The sequence below is a fragment of the Periophthalmus magnuspinnatus genome, chromosome 7, assembly GCF_009829125.3.
Source record: "Periophthalmus magnuspinnatus isolate fPerMag1 chromosome 7, fPerMag1.2.pri, whole genome shotgun sequence".
Classification (NCBI taxonomy): domain Eukaryota; kingdom Metazoa; phylum Chordata; class Actinopteri; order Gobiiformes; family Gobiidae; genus Periophthalmus; species Periophthalmus magnuspinnatus.
The window spans coordinates 8,707,433-8,731,963 of NC_047132.1; the positions used below are offsets into that span (position 1 = coordinate 8,707,433).

Here is a 24,531-nt window from a genome sequence, read left to right on the forward strand (position 1 = left end):
GGGCACAGGTAAACTGACAGGTGAGTCAACCAATACGAGCAGTTTACCCTCCACCGGACCGGACCAAGTGGGATTCTCCAGAGAGACCAGCAAATACGAGCCACCAGTTCATTATAGAAATATGACCAGTTAAAGCCGAGGTGTCCAAACTTTTTCCACAAGGGCCGTGTAATGATGGCCAGAGAAAGCTGGTTAGTGGATGAAATGCATACATTTCATCAAGAGCCAATGGTTAGAGCATTGATTTAGGTCTGTTCACAATCTACTATGATGGCACTGAGGTAACAGTGTAAGGATTACTGAAATTTTAATTTAAAAGTTCTGCCTATAATCAACTGGGCCATTTCAGCAGGAGTCTTGAGGGCCAACAAAAATTAGTCTGCGGGGCACATTTGGCTCCCAGGCCATAGTTTGGACACCCCTGAGTTAGAGTAAGATAGCAGCTAAAATGTTATGACACTTTTATATGTTGTTTTAATACCTTTATATGTTTTCATTATATTCCATGTCAATGATTTCACTTACCTGGTTTGTCCTGTCTGGTCCATAACATAATTATGCTGTGTCTACACTCAGTTCGGTCCTGGTTCGATTAAGTTAATTCTGATTTTGACATTATCTGGTCCTGGTTTAGTCCTGGTTTAGTCCAAGTTCACTTCCAACTTTAATGTGGTGTATGTGAAAGTAACTATATTACTTCAAAACAATATACAATATACACCTAAATAGTAGTCCAAGAAAAAAAAATTACTTTTTTTAAGTAAAGTTCCTAGTCTGAAAATGCCTCAAGAATTTGCACAAAAATACTTTGTTGGCATCTTGCCTCCAACCCACTGGTGCACATAATAATGGTAATTAAGAAAAACATTGCAACTGCAAGTCAAAACATTCCTAAATACATTAGCATGACTAAGAGCTGAGCACATGAAGCCACGGACACACAGAACATGCAGGTTAGTAGCAAGAAGCAAATTTAAATGTTTTTTTGCATTGGGTTGTGTTAGGACAGGTTAAACAGCTGCCATACAGCTTGTGGTTATAAATATAAACCGTCAAAATCATATCAAACCAGTGTCATTATTTTAATCAATATCTTTTCACAAAATAGTTCACAGTTAAATACAATACAGACAACTCATTGTTCATCTTGGTTACAAGAAATATTTTTACAGTGGCACCATCCAATACAATAGAAATAAACTCATAGTAGTCATAGAAACGTGTATATAAAATTGAAATTTTGAGGTGAAATTTTGGGTATTATAAAAATATATACTTTCAAAAATACTTGACTATTCATTGGTATCACAACAACCTAGATGTAAACACACAAATACAAGTCATACTGCTTACAAGTTAAAACAAAAACTACTAAAATAAAAAAGAATGTTACCGTAGATTGTTACATACACTTAGATTTTACAAACATAAGGAGAAAATATTGGAACCAAAAATATATATCTTTAGCTGACTGACAAACTGAATTTCAAGTCAAAATTTAAAATACAGTGTAACTTATAAACAGAAATATTGATTGCAATGTTACAAAAATGAAACACTAAGATTTAATCAATAGTGTCCAATAGCACCATAAGAGTAACTGAATGCAACATCTGAGAGAAGGTAGCGGCTCGTGGTTGTGTCGTCTTGATGTGAGTTTCTAAGCACCTTTAGAACTCCAGCCTCTCCACACTTATTTTACATTTTTATTTTGTTCTAGCTTTTCTATCAGCTTGGGCATCGAGTAATGAAAGGTGAGTGACCCCAGAATCCAACACCTGCCGGCTGTACTCACAGAAAATCTGCAGCGGTGATGGAGCTCAACAGTGTCAACCCAACGCAGAGTTTTAAGTACAATTCCCATTCATTTTTCCCATTGACTTGTTTATATATTGTCTAAGAGTTCAAAAGCTTGATATAGTGGGGAAACTCATGACCAAAAACATATTATTTTGATTTAAGTAATTATAATAATAAGCTGAGTGCTATCAGTCCTATCACTATACTAAAGAGTAAAACTCTATTTCAATATTATCTACATGTCAAGGTCATTTTTCCCCGATTTATGTGAGTTTTCTGTATCAATACTTCAAAGTTCAAATGAGTATCTAGTTTCAATACTAGTTTTAGTCTCGATTAGCACCCCAGTTGTCATAGTGATTAATAACTGTATCCTCGGTTATTACTTCTTAGTTTTTAAATGGGTAAAATGAATGGGAAATTTACGTCCAAAACTGACTGGCACTGCTCAGCTCCATTTGACCAAGAAGCACCAAACCGCCACCACTGCATCAGTCCACAGAGAGAAATCATTTTAATGAAAGACAATTACCACCAAAATTAGATTGAAGAGCGCTCATCAACCAATAATTACACCTTTTAATTCATTTGCCCGATACTTGTTATCAGTAAGAGAGCTTTCAAAAACCCCACAAGCTGTATTCATTTGATTAGAGACATAGAAAGCGAGCAAAGTACAAAATTAACACAAAAAAGACTGGCTTAACAGAACAAGTGTAGCAAGCAGCAGCCACAAGCATTAGCAGTTAGAATGCAAGCTTATTATGCTGTTAACCAGGTTCAGCTTTGACAGTGTGCACAGGCACAAGAGCATGCACCAAGCTGAAGACGGCCTAGGATTGTAGTCTATGTAAAAAAAAAAACATCCACATGAGTTAAAACGACCTGAATTCAGCATATTTATATTGATTTGAGAATTTGCGAATAGCTTAGAATTTTTCCACCACTTTTTCAATATATTATCCTGATGAGATCAAGTTTTTTTTCCTCGCAAATATGCTACTATTATAATTCCCAAGTCTAAAAATGGCTTACTTTAGTGTTATTAACCTTTATTTAGGCTAAAACTAATGCTACTACAACTACTACTACAACTACTACTACTACTACTACTACTACTACAACTACTACTACAACTACAACTACAACTTATGCCTGTCACCTTAGCTTTAGTAGTTTGAAATAAAAAAGGCTAAAATCAGCATTAAGACCAACCAGGAATGTCTTTAGAATTATTTGTTTTTAGGTCTATGATATTCGACTTAACTATAGTCAAACTACTCAAATACATGCAATAAATAACTTGAATTTATGTCATTTTAACTCATGTAGATCTTATTTTGTTACAGTGTTGGAGGGTAGGAGCTGTGTGAGGCAGGAGGGAGGGGCAGAGGCGAATGCGGTGCCAGGGATCACGAACCTGGCACGTAGAGGATGGCACGGCCCTCGTCCATGGCAAACATGTTGGAGCCGGTGCAGACGTACACTCCGGCGTCCTCCGGTTGGACATTGTGGATGGTCAGGATGCCGTTAAAGTCCATGGCACGATTCGGAAGTTTCCCGTTGCCTTGCCGAGTCCAGACCAACGTGTAGGCGGGGGACTGTGGGAGCCAGTTAAATGTGTTATATGAATTATTAGCGATGGAGCAACTTTGGCAAGATTGTGAAACTTTTTAAAAAGCAGGGAACTACATGAGTTTTATCAAAAGTCTCACAATGTTATCAGTTCAGCGTTACATCAAATCGTACTTGAAAGAAAATGTACACAAAAAATCTAAGGGAACTACATGTACTATGAGCCTTTGCTTCATTACAATGCAGATAATTATGATTTCACTCAATTTTCTCCCCAAAATGAACTCATCTAGCTTGCATTTATTCAATAACAAGTGTGTTTTTTGTCAAAGTGCCTAAAACAACATTTATGTGGCCCGTAACTTGACCTGGTGGTGTCACATGTACAAACATTTCGCCAATCTGGACTTGAACATGTGCATTGAACAAACCCTATGAGCACATTACCTTGCTCTTTGCAGTACAGATGAAACTGATGGTCGCTCCAACCCTCACTGTCTGGGATTTGGGCTCCTCCACTGTCACTTCAATGGGTTTGGATGGAGCACCTGAAATCAGAAATTTGTACAGATTTAACTTTTCGCAGAAGAGTTATGACAACTCAACCCCGGCCAAGAATGCACTGTAACACATTATAAATTAAACTGTGAACTTTCACAATCTGCTCTGAGCACTCCCATGTGTTGAAACAGGGAGGATGGTGGTGTTGTAGGGTAAAGGAGGAAAGCATCTTTGGGTATCTTGTAAAGTCTTATGTTATTATCATTAATCTAAAACGCATTTTTCTCACTGGTGACGATGATTTCAGCGTGGCTTCTGTTGGTGCTCCTTTGGTCTTTGCAGGTACAAATGTAAACTCCAGCGTCGCTCGGGCTCACATTAGGGAAGTACAGCTCTGCTCCTGTGAATGCAAGAAAATACATGAATAATCAAACAATTTTCATACCTGTGTGAAGTAGATTTAAATTTAGATATTATGCAGAACAAGCAGGAACAATTATGTGCTGTACTGGTTCAAAGTAGTGGTGTTACATTATGGGTAATATTGTGACTTGACTAAACAAACTAATGTGTGTATTGTGTCACCATAGTAACTACTGAACATTCCTCCATAGACATATATACAGTACCCCGTGATGTCACTGCAAAGTATCAATATGCTGTGTATATATAGAGCAACTTTCAACATATCAAGGTGCTTTACATAGCATTATAAATTCACACGATACACTGGTAAATTCCCTTTGTAACTACAGCTACCCAGAAACTGACTAACAGATGTTGCAGCCAATCTGCATTAAAACCTCTCCAACCACTGCCAATCAATAACTCCCACAGTACATAAATACTATGTAGGCAAGATGGGAGTCCATTATATCCAAGGACATAATGTCAAGCAGTGGGTGGAATTGCAATGGAACCAACAACCATAGTATGCAGTGCCTTTACCTTGTCTGTGTCTCTCTGCGGTGTAGGAGATTGGTCGTCCATCTTCTCTGGACCAGTAGAAGTAGTGTGGAGACGGGCCAGACACCTGGCACCTGAGAGTCACAGTGCCCCCTGGAGTTGCCTGCACACGCTCGGGATACACCTTAACCACCAGAGAGGCAGCCGCTGCAAAAAGAGACAGGGAAGTTACATTAATACTAATGTGTGGTGATATCAGGACAACACCACCAAACGACACGAGTCACAACGCCTTGGTTTAGAATATTGGTAATTAATAAAATGACTTGTAAGCATCTTCATTTTAGAGGTTCAGATTTTTTTACTTTTCTACAATTTTTTACTTGTTAGATTCCGAGCAAACTGCAATACCTGTACCCACTTTTTTCTCATGTATTTGAGTAAAATTTGTCTTGCCCCAGTACAGATATTTTGAATAACCAGCTTGAGGTCAAACTATGACTGCTGCGTGCTGCCAGCATCTAATTAAAAAGCATTCTACTGTCAGGAAGTGTGCATTAGCATTCTAGTTGTTGCTTTGCTTTGATGGCAAATCTCCGCTGTGGTGTCTGTGAGTTGTGAAAATCGCTTACAAACTCGCTCGCAGTGAATAATTAGGATGCTCAGAATGCATAAAGTAAGTGAGGAATGACTTTGGACGACTACAAACAGTTTCAAATGAGCTAGTTCTGTTTTCCATGTTTTAAAGACAGTAAAAATCAGCTACAGCTCCTCTAGTCTTTTTTGCAGTGAATGACAAAGTATAAAAACCCCATCTTACCGTCATAGGGCCGACACTTCTCTCTGGCCTGCGGGTTGCCGACGTATCCAGGAGCACAGCTGATAGAAAAAAACATTGGGAAACAAGATTTTAGCTCAGTTTGAGACATGACTTATGATGTTTGCTGTTCTTTTGACATATTCATTATTTTGGTCAACAACACACCGCTCGCAGTACTGGCCAGTGTATCCGGGCTGACACGCGGTGCACTGATAACCTCCGTTTCCAAGGCTCTCGCAGGTGGGGGAAAATCTAAGAGACAGGAATGGAACAAGGTTTAATACAGATCTGTCCAGTAGATAAAAGCATAATAAGTCAAAACATGCTTGGGGTAATATTGTAATATGAATAGTGACACAACACCATTTTCTAGACATGGGGTTCAGAATGATGAAAAAGTAGGACCGTTACCAAAGCAATTAACAATTTAAAACAAAATAGTATATCTTTTGAATGAGATATCCTCAATATGTTGCATATAACAAGAACCCATATTTACTGTATATAAAAAAAGACTAAAATACAAGATTCCGGCCAATGCACCAACAATTCCAGATTCTGCACAAATAATAAACTTTGCAAATCAATAGTAAATAGGAAATTCAATTTATTACTGAACTATACCCAACTGACAAAATGTTTTGGAGAATCTCATCTGATCTCACTGTTTTTATGAGTCATTTTTATTGTTGTTTAACTCATTTAATATTGCATGTAGTGATATCTGATATTTTAAAAGCCCTCTGAGCGACTGGTGTTACGAACTGCCTTGGCGATAAACACTGTGTAACCTGCATCACATTGCTACATGTTAATCTGTTTGTTGCATCTGTCCCTGTCAAATAAACTCTTAAATAAATAAATACATCTCAGAAGATAAGCAGGGTTGGGGCTGGTTAGTGCTTGGATGTGAGACCAATGGGAATACTAGGCTGCACAGTGGGGCCTTGTGTCCTTGGGCAAGACACTTCACTCAACTTGCTTCTAGAGTCCATGTACTCTGATGTATGAATGAGATTATGTTGTGAGAATTACCCTGTGACTACAATCTGGCCTGTGTACAATATGTATATCCTGTATGCCAATTAAAATGCAACCAGTGATAATTTAAATGTTCTGTGTGATGTGAGCTTATGCGTTGTATCTATAACACCAGATGGTAACTAGAGATAAATTAATAATATACAGTATAAACAGTATAACAGTATAAACATTTATTAATTATTTAACTGAGCTCTGGAGTCCTAGCCCAGAGAGGACCCTATAATAAAAGTTTATAGGTAAGATGTTCATATAGACAGTATATTATGAGTTTATAGGGGTTGCAAATATTTCTCCCCTCCAACTTGTGCGTCATTTAATGTTGTTTATAAATCCAGTGGCCGAAATGAAAAATGGAGGAGGCAGATTATTATTAAGCCTGGGTTATTAAAGTCACATTTAGTGTAAACAGGAGACTCTGCTGCTGTAAATACAGGAGGGGGGGATGTAGGGGGTGTTCTGTGGTAGACTTACTGGTTCTCAGGGTCGGTGTGTGGGCAGGCGCAGGGCTGGCAGTCCTCAGGGGTTCCGACTGTGGGGTCCCCAAAGAAGCCGGGGGCACATTGCTCACACAGCTCGCCCTGAGTGTTGTGGAGACAGCTCTGAAAAAGACAGATAAGGTTAGACCGGTGAATTCATATTTGGACGGATAGATTTACACGGTTGTTCTGTCCATACTGTAGATTTTGTACTTATATTTTGTCAAAGTTTATTTAATTTCTAATAGCTTATTTTATGGATGCCATTTTGACATTTTTATATTTAATTAAATTATTATTATTATTATTATTATTATTATTATTATTATTATTATTATTATTCATTTATTTGTATTTATTTATTTTACAATTATTGCTGATTTTCTGATTCTACAATGTGATTATGTCAGTCTCAGATAAAGGGCAAGACTCTTCCCTATTGATATACTTAACCGTTCTTTCATAACAAATCTAAAAGATAAATGCAGAAATGTTGAACCTAATCATTTCTATTATTTCTATACATTCATATATTACAACACAGTGAATAATATTCTTTTCAGCTGCCCCCTATATATTAATGTTAAATATTACTTGTCTATAGAATGTGTGACATCATCTGAAACCAAGCAATTATTCACAGTTTTATGTGACGATTAAAGTGGAAAAAGTAGTACAACATCATTATATGCACAAATCAAAAAGTATGTCATGAGTTTAGATCCTTTTAGCTTTCAGAGATTTCCCTGTTGTGTAGTGTTGTACATACGGAGCAGATGCCGGTCTCGGGGTGACAGGAGTCTGAGTGTCCGTTGCATTCACAGAGTTCACAGTGTCCCAGGTACAGGCCTCCACCAGTGCGGGTGTATCCAGGAGCACAGTCCTGGAGCAGGGAGCAGTCATTCAGAAAACAACCAACAACATTTACTTCAATACACTGTCTTAGAATGAAAGTTTGGTGTGGCTATGCCATACAGAAATTCCAAAATATGTCATCCCAAAATACGCCAGGTAGGGGTGGGTGTCGGGATGTCACAATATCAAATTTTACTTATGATTATTTTAAGAAAAAGCACCGGGATTTTTTGATTGTTATTAACTTAATACTTGACCAGCTTTATAAACACAAAATAAATATGACAAAAACAGACAAACAAAAAATACTTTACATTTAGTTTACTTTTTTGGCACAGTACAATATGAATTTTAATGACTTATTTTTTCTTCTAAAATTCTCACAGTTATGATTATTATATTGTGACCTGGATAATCACAATTACTAATCGTGGGCAGTACTGGCACAAAAATAACAATATTCAGACAATCCAATTCAATCCAAAAGAGATATGCTAAAATGACCCTTTAAAAGTATTTAAGGTTTAGTATTAGACAAATGTGAATGAACTGAACTGTTTCATCTCCAATTCAGAAGCCATTTTCAATACGATGGTACTGGTTTGACACAAGGATTTATACTACTCCGAGTTAACTAAGTCCAGCCCCAAAGGGAGGAGAGCTTTGATTGCAAAAACAATGTCCAGATTACCGCCACTGAAACCTTCACTCCATTAACAAGTATCATCCAGAAATGTTGCTATATGTCACTATTAGAATCATATTAGTGACCTGTTTGTGCACTGACCTGACAGGAGAGTCCCTGGTATCCGGGGGGACAGCGGCACTGCTCCACCTCCAGAGCCTGGGCCAGTCCGCTGTAGTTGGGCACAGCCACCTCCATGCTGACGTCGGAGATACTGGAGGAGCGCATCTCTGTGGAGTACGAGGCACGGATCAAAATGTCGTCCAGATCGGCCAGAACCATCATCAAGTGCTCCCGAGTGGCTGGCATCCCATCGGGTCGACTCCAGTGTTCCTAGAATACAGAAAATAAACGGATTAAATACTACTACTGTCTATAATAACTAGTACTACCTATTACCAAACCTCCTTTTCAATGCCTGATCTTGTCTGACCTCGGAAGTTAAGCAGGGTTGAGCCTGGTCAAGTATTTGGATGGGAGACCACAGTGTATATTAAGTACAACAGGGAGGCGGCAGTGGCTCTAGTGCACTGTAGTTGTGTGTCCTTAGGCAAGACACTTCAGCCACCTTGAATGTGGTCAGCCAGTCTATTCCTGGGCAACTGTGGCTACAATAGCAGCTTAATTGTTGAGCGACTTCAGCAGAAAAGCACTATATACTACTACAAACTACTCTTACTACTAAATTAATCCTTCATTCTCTATTTTTAGTTATGGTGGTGTTATAAAAGTGGAAACAGACTGGGGCAGATACACCACATTTATACATAGATAAAGTGGGGGAAATGTCTTGCTCAAGAACACAATATCTGTATTCACTGATGTAAGCTGGGATTGAACCACTGACCTTCAGGTTTATAGACGGCCTGTGTAGCCACTGACCCACTTAATAACTTCTACTCTCATCCAGGCTTTATAATGAAGTACTTAATATAGTACTTATATTACGTGATATAAAGAAAACATACAGCTCACATACATCACATTACAAGGTCGCATTTCTGGACACGGTTGCATGGAGTGGATTTATTGTTCCCAGCAGATATAAAACTGCTTGTGGTCCTGTTATTTCTAGTAAAAAGGGTGAGTTGGGTAATAGTCTATGGACAGTGCGTTTTAATTATAGTGATACAGATCATTGTGCTTTGTATTGCCTATTAAAAAGTCCACGACCCCCATTTTTAACATACTCACCCTCCACCCACAACAACGCATTAGCTACACCCTGTTTTGATATTATTATTCACTTATACTCACCCGCAGTAATGGCAGTTTTAATGATGCAGTTCTAGTATCTTTATGCTGCATTACTATGACCGGAGAGCGAGATTTGATCCTGTGAACTTCTCGTTGAAAGGCGAATGCTTATCTTAAATGCCACCGACACAACTGTTCTTTGTAATTCACATATCCAGATTTCTATGCCCCTAATTGCATTTTTTTTTTTTTACTATTGATGGTTGTCTAAATACGCTCTATACTACAGTCACTGCGTTTCACAAATTTCAGAGGCCACGGAGGAGTTTGTTGTCATGGTAAAGCTAACAACAGTATGCTAACAGCCTTACTTCCTGGTTCAGGGACAATAAAACATGCTTGATAATTAGATGCAAACAGCACGCAATGGTCTCATTTTGATCCTTTGAGCTGCTTTTACAATATAACTGTACTGATGCAAGACAAATTTTCTTTATTACACGAAAATATCTGGTACAGCCTCTTTAAGTGATCTGATCAAATATATGTATAAAAATTGTCTGGGTAATCCCTCAGTCATCCAGGTATGATACGTAGTAAAAGAAAAGCACAAATCTATCAAATTGACAAAAAGTTGTGGGAGAAAAGATGTTGCTCGCTGCTCATCCAAGCTGCTTCTTCAGTTCTAGACAAATTCCTGGTGGACACTGCCTTAATCTGTCTGAAGGGAGGAGCTATAGCTGCACTGAAACAAACAACTATTGTTTACAGTTTCTGTTTATAGGCTAGGTGTGAATGGTCATACTTAGTATAATCATTCAGGCCCCTAATGGCTGCTCTCACACCAATTAGCATACTGGCTAGCACTATTGATTTCTTTATTTAGATATATGTCTAAGGATGGAATTATAAATAGGAGATAAATTATGTCTAAGGCCTCCATTCCTGTTCAAAGATGGATTGCCTTTCCTAACAAAAAATGCTTCTTTAACTCCCCTCTCAAACCATTGCTTTTTATTTGGTAAAATCTGCAACTCACTATCTTCAAAGGAGTGGTTAGTGTCTTTGAGGTGGAGATGTACAGCAGACTGGGGTCCAGAGGAGCTCTCATGACAGTGTTGGTACATTCTCTTATGAAGTGTCTGTTTAGCTTCTCCAGTATAACGCTCACTGCACTCTTCACTACACTGAATGGAGTAGACCACATTGCTTTGTTTGTTGCTCAGGGTTTTGCCTGGCAAGTCCAGATAGTTGATATCTCTGCTTTTTTTTTTATACAGAGGGATATCAGTCTGGTCCCCATGTCCTCCTTCACATCTCAAGTCAGAACATATTCATCCCTGATTGGCTAATCCACCTGTCAATCATGCCCATCTGAACTCAGAGATTCACCTGTGACCAGACTTACATCTTTGTGAGTATTGGAGAGGTGTGTATCCCAGGCAATTAAAAACAGGCCTAATATTGTAGCTTCCTCCTTGGATGAACACCACCTCCTCCATCAGCAGAGCAGCTGCTTGGGTTTGTGCAGAGAGCTCTGGTTGTTTACCCACCTCCCTGAAGACGATCTCGAACTGTTGAGTCTCTCTGCTCCCGGGCTGCCTCCTGCTCCAAGGCTTCCGTGCAACCAACGTGATGTCATTGCCCTGAGGGAACAACAAAGACAGGTTAAATATGTCTCAAATACAAAAGAATAAAATATTGAAATGCCTTGAATTTGGAAGAGTCATCTGATTTGAGACAATACTACTCAAATGAAGAATAAATATCTATTATTTAAGTAACATTTATTCAACTTGAATTTGTAATATCTATCCCATTTGAGAAGTATTTTCATTTTACAAGCATTTTACAAGGCTGGTCTGAATACATTTTACTTTTATTTCAAACTAAACAGGGCAAGGACATCTAAAAGTAGTACTTAATGCTGTATGTACTGGTAATTACCATAGTAGTTACCAGTGACACCGGACTGTATTTTAAAGCGAGACATTATGATATATATCTAATATTCAATGTAAAAACCCCTCTCTCTTTTGAGTGAATAAACTGAAAGTAACCAGGTGAACATATGGATACTTACAATAATCTGCACATCGGCGTCATCCAGTAGCGTTCCTCTGGGCCCGGCCACATAGGAGATGGTGTATTTGAGCTTACCGCCGTATGAACCCACCTGTAACAGAGGCACAGACAGGCTCAGATCTGCTGCCAAATACATGAAACTACAGCCTATTCCCTCAGTGAGAGAAACATCAGATGGAGAGAGGAAGAAAAATCAATACCATATGCGCACATGTGTGTAGTTACAGAAGCTCAAGGCTGCCACTGAAATGACTACAAACAAATGTATTTTGACAGGTAGAACAAAGATGGGATAAATGATAAGATAAATGAACTTAAATGTAATTCACTAACCAGCCACTGTATCCTCATTCACAAAAATCACATCCATACAAAATATGTCAATATTCAATACAATTATCCAAATAAACCACAACAAAACTTGATACTGATACTGATACTACTACTACTACCATTACTGATAATATTACATGCAGTAACTCACTGCTTATATTTCCATGACTGAGTTTTTAACTTTATACTACTACTAGTGCACCTATACATTAAAAGCCAACTATTGTGTATGAAACTTTAAACATATTTCACTCCAAAAAAGTACTTGTATGGAGTTACCTTCTGCCCTGGGTACAACCTTAAGCGACTTTGACACTTTGAATGTTCTGAACTGAAATAGAAACTCCTGAGGGAACGCCAACCACAAACAAAAGTACACAAGTATTTTCTGCTGTTTCAGAATGAATGCTTTAGGTCACAGGAATCATGTACACAGGGTTTATATACAGAGCGGAGCAGGAATGAAAGATATCTAAGGATACATATTTTAGTAGACTTTTGCCTTTGTGACAGTCCTAGCCAGCCAGTATAACCAATATACACTATACTACAGATATTAAAACTGTTCATCGAACTACTACTGTTCTGTCCATACTGTGTATTTTGTATTTATATTCAATCAAAGTGTATTTTTATATTATACCTCATTGCTTGCATACTTTTATTATTACTACTACTATCAATACTGTCAGTGCTACTTCAGTTAATCATAATACCATTACATAACCTCCATTATAACTATAACCAACTAACTACTTTTTCAAACTTCACTACAGCTTTATTCAAAAGATACAATTGCTTTTTGATGACAAAATATAATAATAGTATAAAAATGACCAATTGTTATCAGTGAAACAGAAAAACAAGAAGGTGGATGGATGATTTGACCATGTTTACTTCATATACAAGCTGCATTTAGTATCCTTTAAAGCTCCAGTATGTAACTTTTGGTCAAATAATTTGACTAAAATAAAATTTTGGTTTTTCATGATGGATGTGTTTATTGCACTGAAAACCATGTGTCCTTACTGTGATTGCATCTCCACAAACCTGACTTTTGGCTGGAGCAGGGCCTCTTCCTGCTGTTTCCATAGAAATGTTGTTCTTTTGGCTGTAATATTCTGCAGTAGAAGTCGCATAAAACGTCTCTATCTCCATGGATGTTATGGTTCAGTCAGTATGATTCTAACTTTCTATTTCCATGACTCAAGCAGGTGACTTTCCACCCCCAGAAAGTTACATACTATAACTTTAAAGTAAAAAGTAAACTCCCACAAGGTAATTGCTGTTTAAAGTCAAAATGAATCATGTACACAGGGCACACTTTGAGGCAGACGAGGCACTGGAAAAGGGCTGTCGGGTATAATAAAGTTTGCATATTTGAGTTGCCCTCCTCAGGTCAGCCAAAGGTCGCCATGGAGACCAGCCAAGTGTTTTGAGTTACCTTGTCCCCAGTGAACTGCGCTGGGAGCTGCCAGAACAGAGGCTCATCCTGGTTTGAGCTGAAACCTTTGTAGACCAGAGTGTACTGAGAGGAAACAAGGAGAGGTAAGACAGATGACATCCAAGGACAGAGACAGATATCAAAGAGGCAAAGCAGGCAAGCAGACATGAGGAGGAGGGCGTAAATAAAGTGAGAATATGGTGACGTGCATGAACTTTTAAGCTATGTGAACTAAAATGTGGTATACAAAATCATGGTGGTTCTGAGTCCTGTGGAAACTATAGAAATATTTATTATAAACTTTTATTTGGGATAGAGCAAGACACGAGATGAGATGTGAGAATGAGTCCACCATAAAGAGACAAGACCAGATTTTGGCATAATATATGTGTGTATGGCCACTCTGTCACATTTTAGAACCCACTGTGGCCCATGTGTCAAAAAGTTTGCACACTTCTGTTTTAAACTATGAGATTGTATAATGGAGTAACATTGTACTGTAAGCATTGGGTATTACGTGGTGAGGTAGGAGAACTCATAGATGACAATGGAACAACATTACATTTGGTATTCTGCTCTTGACAAGTTGATAACAGCGTTCTGGGCTTTGTCTGACAAGCACAACAACTGCTCCCACTCCCAATAATTGGAAAATGACAGTTTAAGATGAGGCTGAACTAAAGCGGAGTACAGCATAATGATAGGCCATTGTAAAACCCTGCTACACTCAGTTACAGGGGACAATTATGGTGTTCTATCTGACAGCGCTAAGTGGGTGGTATACGCTAAACAAAGGACAAATACTGCCCGGGAAACTTTGAATAACACCATTTTGCATTAGTTCATTATTGTTTGAACCGCACTGTTAGTACTTAAGTCAAAACACATTCACTTTCCAATGTGTCAGTTCAATGCCATTTTCTAATACAAATTCATAGATGGGGACATTGTATAAAATTTGAATTAAATACAGCAAATTATAATCTCATAAATTCCAAGTGTATCCTAAACAGTACTAACAGAAATATTTTAACGCTCTGAAAAAGGTGTGAAAAAGTTGAAAGTTTAAAATGATGGGCATATCATTTACATTCATTTCAATAAATACCTGGATAGGAAAGAAGTATTTTTAGAAGAAAGTTATTTTAAGATCAGTGCATAGGCTGAAAACACATTGGTCTTAAAACTTTAAAGTAGAAATCATCTGTATTTGAATAATAAGTTGCCAGTAGTTTACGGGATTTAAGGGACTACTTCTTAATGACTTCGACAATTAGTTTAGCACATTAATGATATCTGGCTTAACATTTTACACAATGTCCACACTATTCAAACATCAATCAGAGGGATGGATCACTCGTCATGCCAAATTCTACCTGATCTCCGGACGAACTAACCACCGTCTTGCTCACTGTGTTCTTACTCTGGTGAACATTCAAACACAAAAGATAAACATTAAATAAAACGTTTAAATCCTTAATCTGTGCTTAAAATACATAACTATACTTATAATGCTTAGTGAGCTACTAAAGTGCCTATATTCTGCTATATTTTAATCTGTGTTATGATGCTGTTTTGTCATTAAAAACATACCTGGAGTTATGTTTTGTCTCATTCACACACGTTTAACACAAAATCTCCCTCCGTATTTAGTCCGAGTTCTTTTTCAAACGGAAAACACTCTGTTCCACATTGTGATGTCATCATGTGGTAATACAGGAAGTGCTCCACTGTGTTTTTAAGCTCCATACACCTTCATTAGAATCATCTGGATGATTTTAGCCCTAGAATTGACAATCTCTGCTGAACTAAAGATAAAAGGAGCTGTTAACTTGAAATCTACCACTTCATGACATCACAAAATGGTACAGAGCATTTTGAGTTTTGGAGACATAGACAGACTAATATAAAGTGTTATTCAAAGTGTGTGAATGAAATAAAACAACTCCAGGAATGTGTTTGACAAGGTAACAGCATTATCACATGGTTAAAAGCTCACAAGAGTCAATAATGTGTAATACGGGCCCTTTAAATCAAAGATTATACGCTACAATTTTCCCATTTTGTGTTATTTAAAAATATTTATACATGAAATATGGAATTAAATTAGATATTGATAGTTATTAAATTCTTAAACACTTGTGAGACTAAAATCTATGATCATAATGTAGGTATCAAAATAATAAAAAAAATTACATAATGACAGTAACTTTTCACAACTTGTTTGATTTTGTTTTTCTTAAACAATTTAGATGTTGTTATAACTTTGGTTTGTTGCTGCGGCCAATTTATGACATTGAATATAATTTCCCCTAAGTGACAATAAAGCTAATGCTATTGTATGTTTATTGGTTGTAATGTGTTTTAGCATATTAATTAGTTGTGTTTTTGTTGTCACTCGAGGATATGGGGAAACAAACATAAAATTAAACTATAGAATCAATATTTTGTAGCTGATTGTAATAACAGGGTAAGTGTGAACTGGTCTGGTCCTGGTTTGATCACGGTTTAGTCCTGATATAGACTTTGCTTGGTTTGGTCCTGGTCTAGTTTGGGTCTAATCCAGGTCTAATCCAGTTCAAATTCAGGTCTAGTTCGGGTCTCGTTCGGGTCTCGTTCGGGTCTAGTCTGGGTCTAGTCTGGGTCTAGTCTGGGTCTAGTCTGGGTCTAGTCTGGGTCTAGTCTGGGTCTAGTCTGGGTCTAGTCTGGGTTTAGATCAGGTCTAGGCTTTAGTCCAGGTCTAGTCCAGGTCTAGTCCAGGTCTAGTCCAGGTCTAGTCCAGGTCTAGTCCAGGTCTAGTCCAGGTCTAGTCCAGCTATAGTGTGGGTCTAGTCCAGGTCTAAGCTTTAGTCAAGGTCTAGTCGAGGTCTAATCCAGGTCTGGTACAGGTCTAGTTGAGGTCTACTCCAGGTCTACTTGAGGTTTACTCCGGGTCTACTTGAGGTTTACTCCGGGTCTAGTCGAGGTCTAGTCAAGGTCTAATCCAGGTCTAGTCCAGGTCTAGTCCAGGTCTAGTCCAGGTCTAGTCCAGGTCTAGTCCAGGTCTAGTCCAGGTCTAGTCCAGCTATAGTGTGGGTCTAGTCCAGGTCTAAGCTTTAGTCAAGGTCTAGTCGAGGTCTAATCCAGGTCTAGTCGAGGTCTAATCCAGGTCTGGTACAGGTCTAGTTGAGGTCTACTCCAGGTCTACTTGAGGTTTACTCAGGGTCTACTTGAGGTTTACTCCGGGTCTACTTGAGGTTTACTCCGGGTCTACTTGAGGTTTACTCCGGGTCTAGTCGAGGTCTAGTCAAGGTCTAATCCAGGTCTAGTACAGGTCTAGTCGAGGTCTACTCCAGGTCTAGTTGAGGTTTACTCCGGGTCTAGTCGAGGTCTTCTCCAGGTCTACTCAAGGTCTAGTCGAGGTCTAATCCAGGTCTAATCCAGGTCTAATCCAGGTTTAGTCCAGGTTTAGTCCAGGTTTAGTCCAGGTTTAGACCCAATTTTTGTGGTGTGTGTCTGAATGCAGCCATGATATTATCTTGTTTATGCACTAAATATTTTTCTAACTCCAAAATCCACCGTTCGGTACCTGATCGCGATGGCCAGGGGAGTAGGACTGGGGTCTAGTGGGTTTGACAGCAGAGAGGGTACCAGACGGAGAGGAGGGAAAACTTAAACTTCGTAAAGACCATCGACCAGAAGAAGAGGAGGGGGTCGGGACTCGAGATGAAGAGGAAGAAGAGGAGGATGAAGAAGACGAAGAAGAAGAGGAGAAATGTGATGTTTTAGAGGCAGAGGAGGGAATCAGGACAGCAGAGCGCCCTCTTCCGTTGGAGAAGTTATTCATGAGGGCCCACACTTCGTGATCCAGGTCCCAGTTCTGAGGCAGGGAGCAGAACACGGCCCAAAATGGCGGTTTAGAAATGTGCATGTTTACAATGAATTTGAAACCTCTGCCAAGGGTTAGATTTTTGTCAGTTTTGCTTTGTTTTATAAAATTGAAGTGTAATTTCCACCAGGAAGTATATATGTATGTATATAGTTCATCTGTCGGTTTAAGTTGGCTGAAATTGAGAAGTGAGATTGAGAAGTGTATTGCTAAAAAAATATTTATGTGAACCCCAGATAGTTATACATTTAACATTAAGTCAATTGAATTTCAAAGAGGAGGCTATGGGAGGGAAAATGTCTCTCAGCTTGCCTGGGAACACCTTAGGGGGAAGCTGTAGGAAGTGTCTCGGGTGGGGGAAGTCTGGGAGTCCATTTGCTCGTTTTCTGGTGTGAACCTATCAATTGCAAATATGTAAGTGATTCCTCAGTCTTGCCTTGGCAGAGGTTGGAGCAAGTCTGTAATGGTCAGATGTGCAACACGGACAGGTGAGTCATTTCTCCACTCACTCCAATGCATGACCTTTTGCATTTAAGACATTTTCAAGACAATTTACCATTACACATTCATGCATCATCAGCAAGCACTGATTCATGGTCTGCACACGTCTACTGTACATGCTCAAACACATCCCTTAGATGGCGTTTTAGTACAATACCATTATCTGCATGAGTTAAACGCTTTAAATTCAGAATATTCATCTCAACTGAAGTAGTTCTGCCAATTTTACTTTCTAACTCTGGTTTCACAACATTACGACTGTTTACTTTCTGGACATGAGTGTGTACTTGGCAGAATTTAGCTTCAAGAAAGGGGAAAAAAAAACTGTTCATGAAATTAGTCAGAAATAAGTTACACGATGTCTTAGGTCTACTACTGCTTTTCAAAAATATTTTAAATGCTGGATTTCAGATGACATCATTCTACAAGGCCAATAATATCTAATACTGATTAGGGGCAGCTAAAAGTATAGTTGAACTGCTTTTTGTTGTAATATACAAGTTCAACCTTTGTAAATTGACCTTTTCGATATTACTTACGAATATCTTGTAATCATGTACAGGATATATATATATATATGTGTGTGTGGGGGTGTGTGTATGTATGTATGTATATATATATATATATATATATATATATATATATATTTTTATTTTTTTTTTTTGTAAACAGTATAAGATAAGCTTCTGGTTTTACTGGGTTAAATCACTCTTGAACCACTGCATTTCCTTATTAGTGCTTAAGAGCAGCCTTCAACACTAGATTTGTCAAATACCTGTGCGGCTCGCTTGGATTTCTTTCGGCCTTTACGCTCTGCATCCATTAGGTCCCAGACATAAGCGTCCTTCTTTAACTGCTCATGGGGCGAGTTCGAATCACTCTAGTGGTGTGGATAAAGCATACTTTGATCACTTTGCTTCCCACTCAACCCGCGGCATTTAAGGGAGAATTTTAGTGGAGGTACGTAGTTCAGTAATGGCCTATTAATGATCCAAATGTTTACACGTCCATGCCCAAGGAAGTGAAGCAAAGAACGAAATAGCTTTGCATTTAAGTTTAGACATGACTGATGTAACCGGGAAGACATTTAATGACCACTCCAGGACAAAATGGGCATGCTTTAAAAGTTGAAATGAAATAATGCAATAAACTTTGGGAGACATCAACCACAATATGCACGCGAAAGGAATAAATATGATGTTATAAAGGTGAGGTATGGGGTTATAGACCAGTGAGCGTGACCAATGTGGGGTTTGAATCATCACAGCAACATGACATCCAATGATACAGAGGCTGGCTTTACTGTACCTGCTCTGCACGCTTTGCACGGGAAATGATAGATCGTTTCTGAAGGGAGTGGAAATGTGGAAGGAAGAATAAGAGCTACATTTCAGATAGTAATTTAAAGGTGCACCATGGAACTTTTCTCGTAAATGGTCCTCAACCTGCGTGGAGATGTTATTCATTTGCCTGGAAGCTTCCACAATATGGTATTAACTTAAACCCAATGAAATAAATGTGATAGATGTTGAATCCCGTGCAGTGGAGCATTCCAGGAAAACCAATCAAATCTCTAGACCTGCGGGTGGTGAACACTCTACCAGAAAAGTTACATAGTGCTACTTTAAGTAAATGGAGGAAATTATATGAAAGAAAAAGGATGGGCCATATGGCAATACAATAAAATGGAATGACCCTATGATCGTTTGCCAATCTGGAGAAATGGTCAGCTTCTTTTATGCTCCAAGTGAGCGACAGATGGAAGAAGAAGATAGCGTTAATTACCAATAATGCCACATAACTACTATGTGCAAAATTGGGTCAATGCTATGAAAAGTTATTATCATTTTTTTTATTGTTTTGCCATATTGCCCATTCCTTGTAAAGTGGAGTAAATAAAAAAGATACACCTAATGAAACTGAAAGTATATAGTAGGTTGGCTCTTACACAATACCACTGCACCAGGGCTTTTCTGTGTACTGTCACCATTTTGTGGACTTTTGACAGCTCAAAAGATGCAATATTTACTTTGAACTTGCCCCAGGAATTATGTTACCTTGTCTCCTTGGAAGGCTCCAGGCAGCTGCCAGTAGTGAGGCTCTTGTCCCACATAGTCGAAGTTACTGTAGGAAAGCTGAGTTCCGGCTGTGGAAATCTCGACAGTGAAACCGGTGGATATACGAGTGGTGCGCTGACGATTTACCAGAGCATAACCCTGGAAATTTCCTGGAGTGAACACTGAAGTCACCTAAAGGATATAGAAAAAATGCAAACAAATTTGAACTGGTAATTTTTAGCTACATTTTTGAGTTTATATTTACTTTATATTACTAATCTATCTGCTTTTCATTAGTGTAATAATTTAAGAATGACAGTTTTGAGTTAGCATTGCTTCATTTCCAAGTAAATCCTTCATGGATCATTAATGTCATGTTGCAGTATCAAAACTTTTATGCTTTCATGTACAGTAAGAGATCGTGTAAATTCATGGGTATAAATTGAATTGTTTTGTTGCAATGGCATGCTAAAACACTGTGCGAATTACATATTAACATGATTCTATGCAGCCAACATGAAAAAAACAGAAGAGTTTAGTACCGTAAATATTATCAGTTTGGCATTTGAGTGGTTAAGATCTTGCCAACATAAGCTTCTTTGTCCAAATTCAAAATACCATGTCCTGTAGCACCATTATCATGTGGTGTGCCACAAGGGTCAGTGCTTGGAGCCCTTCTGTTTTCACTGTACCTGCTCCACCTCAGATCAGTTTTTGAACATTTGTTTAAATTTTTATGCTGATAACTGTCAAGTATATATAGAAAAGTCAAAGGCTATTTCTATATTTAAATCTTCACTTGAAACACATCACTTTGCACAGGGCTTTTAACGAAGTCTCATATTTTTATTCTATTCTAGTCTGATTTTGGTTTCTCTTTATTTTTCTTTTATCCTTTCTTTGTGTGTTATTTTACCTGTTGTGTTGTTTTCAGAGTGCTTTGTAAATAAATTTGGATGTGATATTATAATGTTCTTTTTTCCTTTATTTGTAATATTAGATAAACAAAATCATCATCAAATAATTACAAATATACCTTGTTTTCTTGCCATGATCAGAGTATGCGTGACTTACCACATCCCTGTAGTAGGTGGAGCTGTAGCACTGCTGAGTGACGCCCATGCAGAAACAGGACAGGCAGCCATCTTTGTTCTGGGGACTGAGATGGAAGGTCCCCTGTTTACAGCTGGAGCAGGACGGGCCTTCAACATTCATCTGCAACATTGGGTTAATCAGAAGCTCTGGTATCAACACTCATACTATTTACTTCACAACTTGTGGTCATTTCATACAACATGAAGTAGAGTTTTTGAACTGATGTTAAAAAAATAAATAACTGCAAATGTTTAAGAGACAGTTTAAGACTAAATTATTCTATTTTTGCCCTACTTTGGGTTAACCATTATTTAGAACTATTTTATTCATTTAGAAATATGTTATTCTCATTTTAAACCTGTTTTAGTGTCATTTTAGACCATATTTAGCCCCAATATAGTGCAGGTTTAGATCTGGTGGTACTCAAAAAGCCAAATACATGGTCATTGATGTGAAAAGAGAGAAAAAAAAACACTGGTTTAAAATGTTCTGAAGTAGATTTACGTTTCATAATTAAGATACACATTTGAAAAGGTACTATAAATAGCTAGTTCAGGTGTTTTAATGTTCATTTTTATTGAGTATACTTGAATAATGTTTTTCATAAACTGTCAACAGTGGAGAATGGAGCCCTTTTGTCAGATAGATATATTTATATGTACTAATAGTGAATGAATCAATTAAATAAAAATATAACTAAATAACTTGTCTTCACCTTGCAGCGGCACACACTACCAACACAGCCTTCACTTCCACCTTGGTCACAGTTGTAGCAGTTACCTAAAAATTAAAATATATAATATCAGTTTAAAATGAAAAGAATCCAATTTATACAATATTACAAAGAAGCCACGGAAGTAGAGTCACGCTTGTACCATTGAGTGTATTGTCAGAGCACCTCTGTCCTAGCAGTGGGTTTCCATAGTATCCTGGGGCACATCTGAAAAGGACAGATAGTCATTCATGAGTAAATATTTCCAACATGGCGGATACAGAATCCGACACCCAAAACAATGAAACAGGAAGTCTGCTCCAGGTGATGCACTGCATTTTTCTGTTCATTATAGTGCCATTTTGACCCTCGGTTTCCCTCTAAGAACTTAGTCATTCAAACAAGAGACATCCAACACGGCAAAAGCACTGATATGCAAATGACTCATACAACCCAAAGACCCGTGATGAAAAGCCCAGAGGAAAAAAGATGGAAGGAGACCAAATAATCCCATGTTTTTGTATTGATTCATATACACTGCAAAAACAGAAGATTTACAATTGTTGAAATTTCTTGAAATCAAGACTTTACTCTTAATATCAGTAGGCTTTACCAAGTGGTATTTATTAACTTGATAAACCTATTTTTTGTTTACGCTTTTCAAGATGTTTTTGACTTGTTTTGGTACGTTAAGGAAACTAAGGTCGTTTTCACACAGCCACTAGTTAGGCTGACGTAAAAGAGCATTCACGCCAAGAGCGGTGTGCTGAGGCCGGTGTGAACCCAACAGTCTCACTCTGGAGCGCAGTAAACTCGCTTCAAACAGGAGGCCTCGGAGCGGCTCCACCCGAACTCTGGTGCGGGGCAAGAGTGGTGTAAATATGGCTGACCTCAAGCCGACCTACGCAGTCCGCAGTGACAGTAAAACTGTTAGGATTTGGGCATGAAAGCTCTCGGATCATGAATATTTGTATGAATGGGGGCTGCAGACCTGCCGTTTGACATGTTCGTCTGATGAGGGAATTTGGATCAACTTAATATGAGTGACAGTCTCCTCCTGTTTCTGTCTGCACAGGTGAGTCTGGGTTTATCTGTGTAGTTCTAAAAGCTTTTTCTGCTCCAACACCAGCACGTACAGTTCTAACAGTGTATTTAGCCACAGGTGAAAGAAAAGACCACCACATATAGGGGAAGTAAGTGTGTATGTATGTATTCACGGGGCTCTGGCTGCTGAAAGTGCGTTGTCATAGAAATAAGTTGAGCTGATGGACTCTCACCTGGCTCATGGTATTTGGGATGAATGATACGGGGTATATGTGAACATGACTAAATGTAGCGTGCACTGGGGTCGCTCCACAGACCACAGTAACATGTGTGAAAACTACCTAAAACAGGACAAGTGTACTTTTGTAGTTAGTTGCCGTTGTCAGGACATTCCATTTATCATATAGAAAGATGTATTTACTTAGCCATTTCAGATATCAAAAATGTCATAAAACAAGTTAAATCCAACCTAGGTAAAACTACTGAAGTAGTATTTTTAAATTTCAAGTCATTTTAACAAAGATTAACATTTTTGCAGTGTATAGGATGGGTCCAAAACAGTAAAATCTAAAACCTAAACAAAGTAATACACCCATCAAAAGTACTATTGGTATGCCTTTAAACCCAAGCAAGCATATGCGCTGCCACCCAAGACCATGTAAACAACCTTCACAAGTCTTACCTCAGCTGTTTTGGGTCCGGGAAGATGAGAGGGGGCTTGTTGCTATGACAATGCTAATTCTAAATGCTAAATTTCAAATGCTAAATACAACACAATAAACAACATCCAGCTGATATTGAAACATATGGAAAGAACTTCATACATCACAAACATAAAGGTAGCCAATACATAATAAAATTACTTTGTGAAATTAATACAAATATATAGTGGGATAAACAATCTAAAATATAGAGAAATCTGAGAAAGTGACAACATTGGGATCTGAAAACCGATTTTTCCCAGATCATATTTCAACTATAATCATAACTAATAGTGGAAAATATAGAACATTACATTTATACCATGGTAATCATTAATCTAACTAAAGACTGTAGGTCACTATGCAGAAGGAAAAGTATTAAAAACATAAACATTAATGTCCACAGATATGTTTTCTGGATAAAGGCTAATACTTGAGGTAGTCATAACTAACACAAAACCCTTATGTACAAACAGTTCATGAATGGGAGAAATAGTTGAATAAAAAAAAAAAAAAAAAAAAAAAAAAAAAAAAAGTTCCCAACATTTTAACTTTATGTATGTAACTGTATGTATTTGTATGTAAAACAAGTCAAAGGAGGTATAAAATGCCAGCAGAAGACGCTGGTGCACTGTGGAGTGAAAGAAGCCATAAAAAAGACTAAAGTTGACTAGCTATGTAGTGAGTTTGGACCACACAAGATTACCCCAAGATGATGTAAACCAATGGGTTTGACACAATGTAGGTCATTTAAATGACTAAAGAGGGGGTATTTTACTTCTATGGTGTAATTAATTGTTAGCACGTAACATATTTATCACCATGTTACCTT

General features: G+C 38.0%; 1 protein-coding gene across 9 annotated transcripts in view; it reads right to left on the reverse strand.

Moving 5' to 3' along the window:
• The window catches only part of hspg2 (heparan sulfate proteoglycan 2), a 179,653-nt gene that overhangs the window by 41,151 nt on the left and 113,971 nt on the right, over positions 1–24,531 (reverse strand). For 7 of the 9 annotated variants that reach the window (XM_055223337.1, XM_055223338.1, XM_055223339.1 and 4 more), the window contains 19 exons: positions 22,118–22,182; positions 21,958–22,022; positions 21,222–21,362; positions 20,148–20,339; positions 18,866–18,970; positions 17,290–17,580; positions 15,098–15,145; positions 13,722–13,805; positions 11,943–12,035; positions 11,413–11,505; positions 8,765–8,995; positions 7,892–8,005; positions 7,118–7,245; positions 5,768–5,854; positions 5,603–5,661; positions 4,825–4,989; positions 4,166–4,276; positions 3,823–3,923; positions 3,221–3,401 (listed from right to left, as the gene is read on the reverse strand). In XM_055223337.1, the coding sequence (XP_055079312.1) occupies positions 3,221–3,401; positions 3,823–3,923; positions 4,166–4,276; positions 4,825–4,989; positions 5,603–5,661; positions 5,768–5,854; positions 7,118–7,245; positions 7,892–8,005; positions 8,765–8,995; positions 11,413–11,505; positions 11,943–12,035; positions 13,722–13,805; positions 15,098–15,145; positions 17,290–17,580; positions 18,866–18,970; positions 20,148–20,339; positions 21,222–21,362; positions 21,958–22,022; positions 22,118–22,182 (2,354 nt within the window). The remainder of the gene's footprint in view (positions 1–3,220; positions 3,402–3,822; positions 3,924–4,165; positions 4,277–4,824; positions 4,990–5,602; positions 5,662–5,767; positions 5,855–7,117; positions 7,246–7,891; positions 8,006–8,764; positions 8,996–11,412; positions 11,506–11,942; positions 12,036–13,721; positions 13,806–15,097; positions 15,146–17,289; positions 17,581–18,865; positions 18,971–20,147; positions 20,340–21,221; positions 21,363–21,957; positions 22,023–22,117; positions 22,183–24,531) is intronic. The other 2 variants (XM_055223342.1, XM_055223340.1) reach the window with 1 other exon arrangement.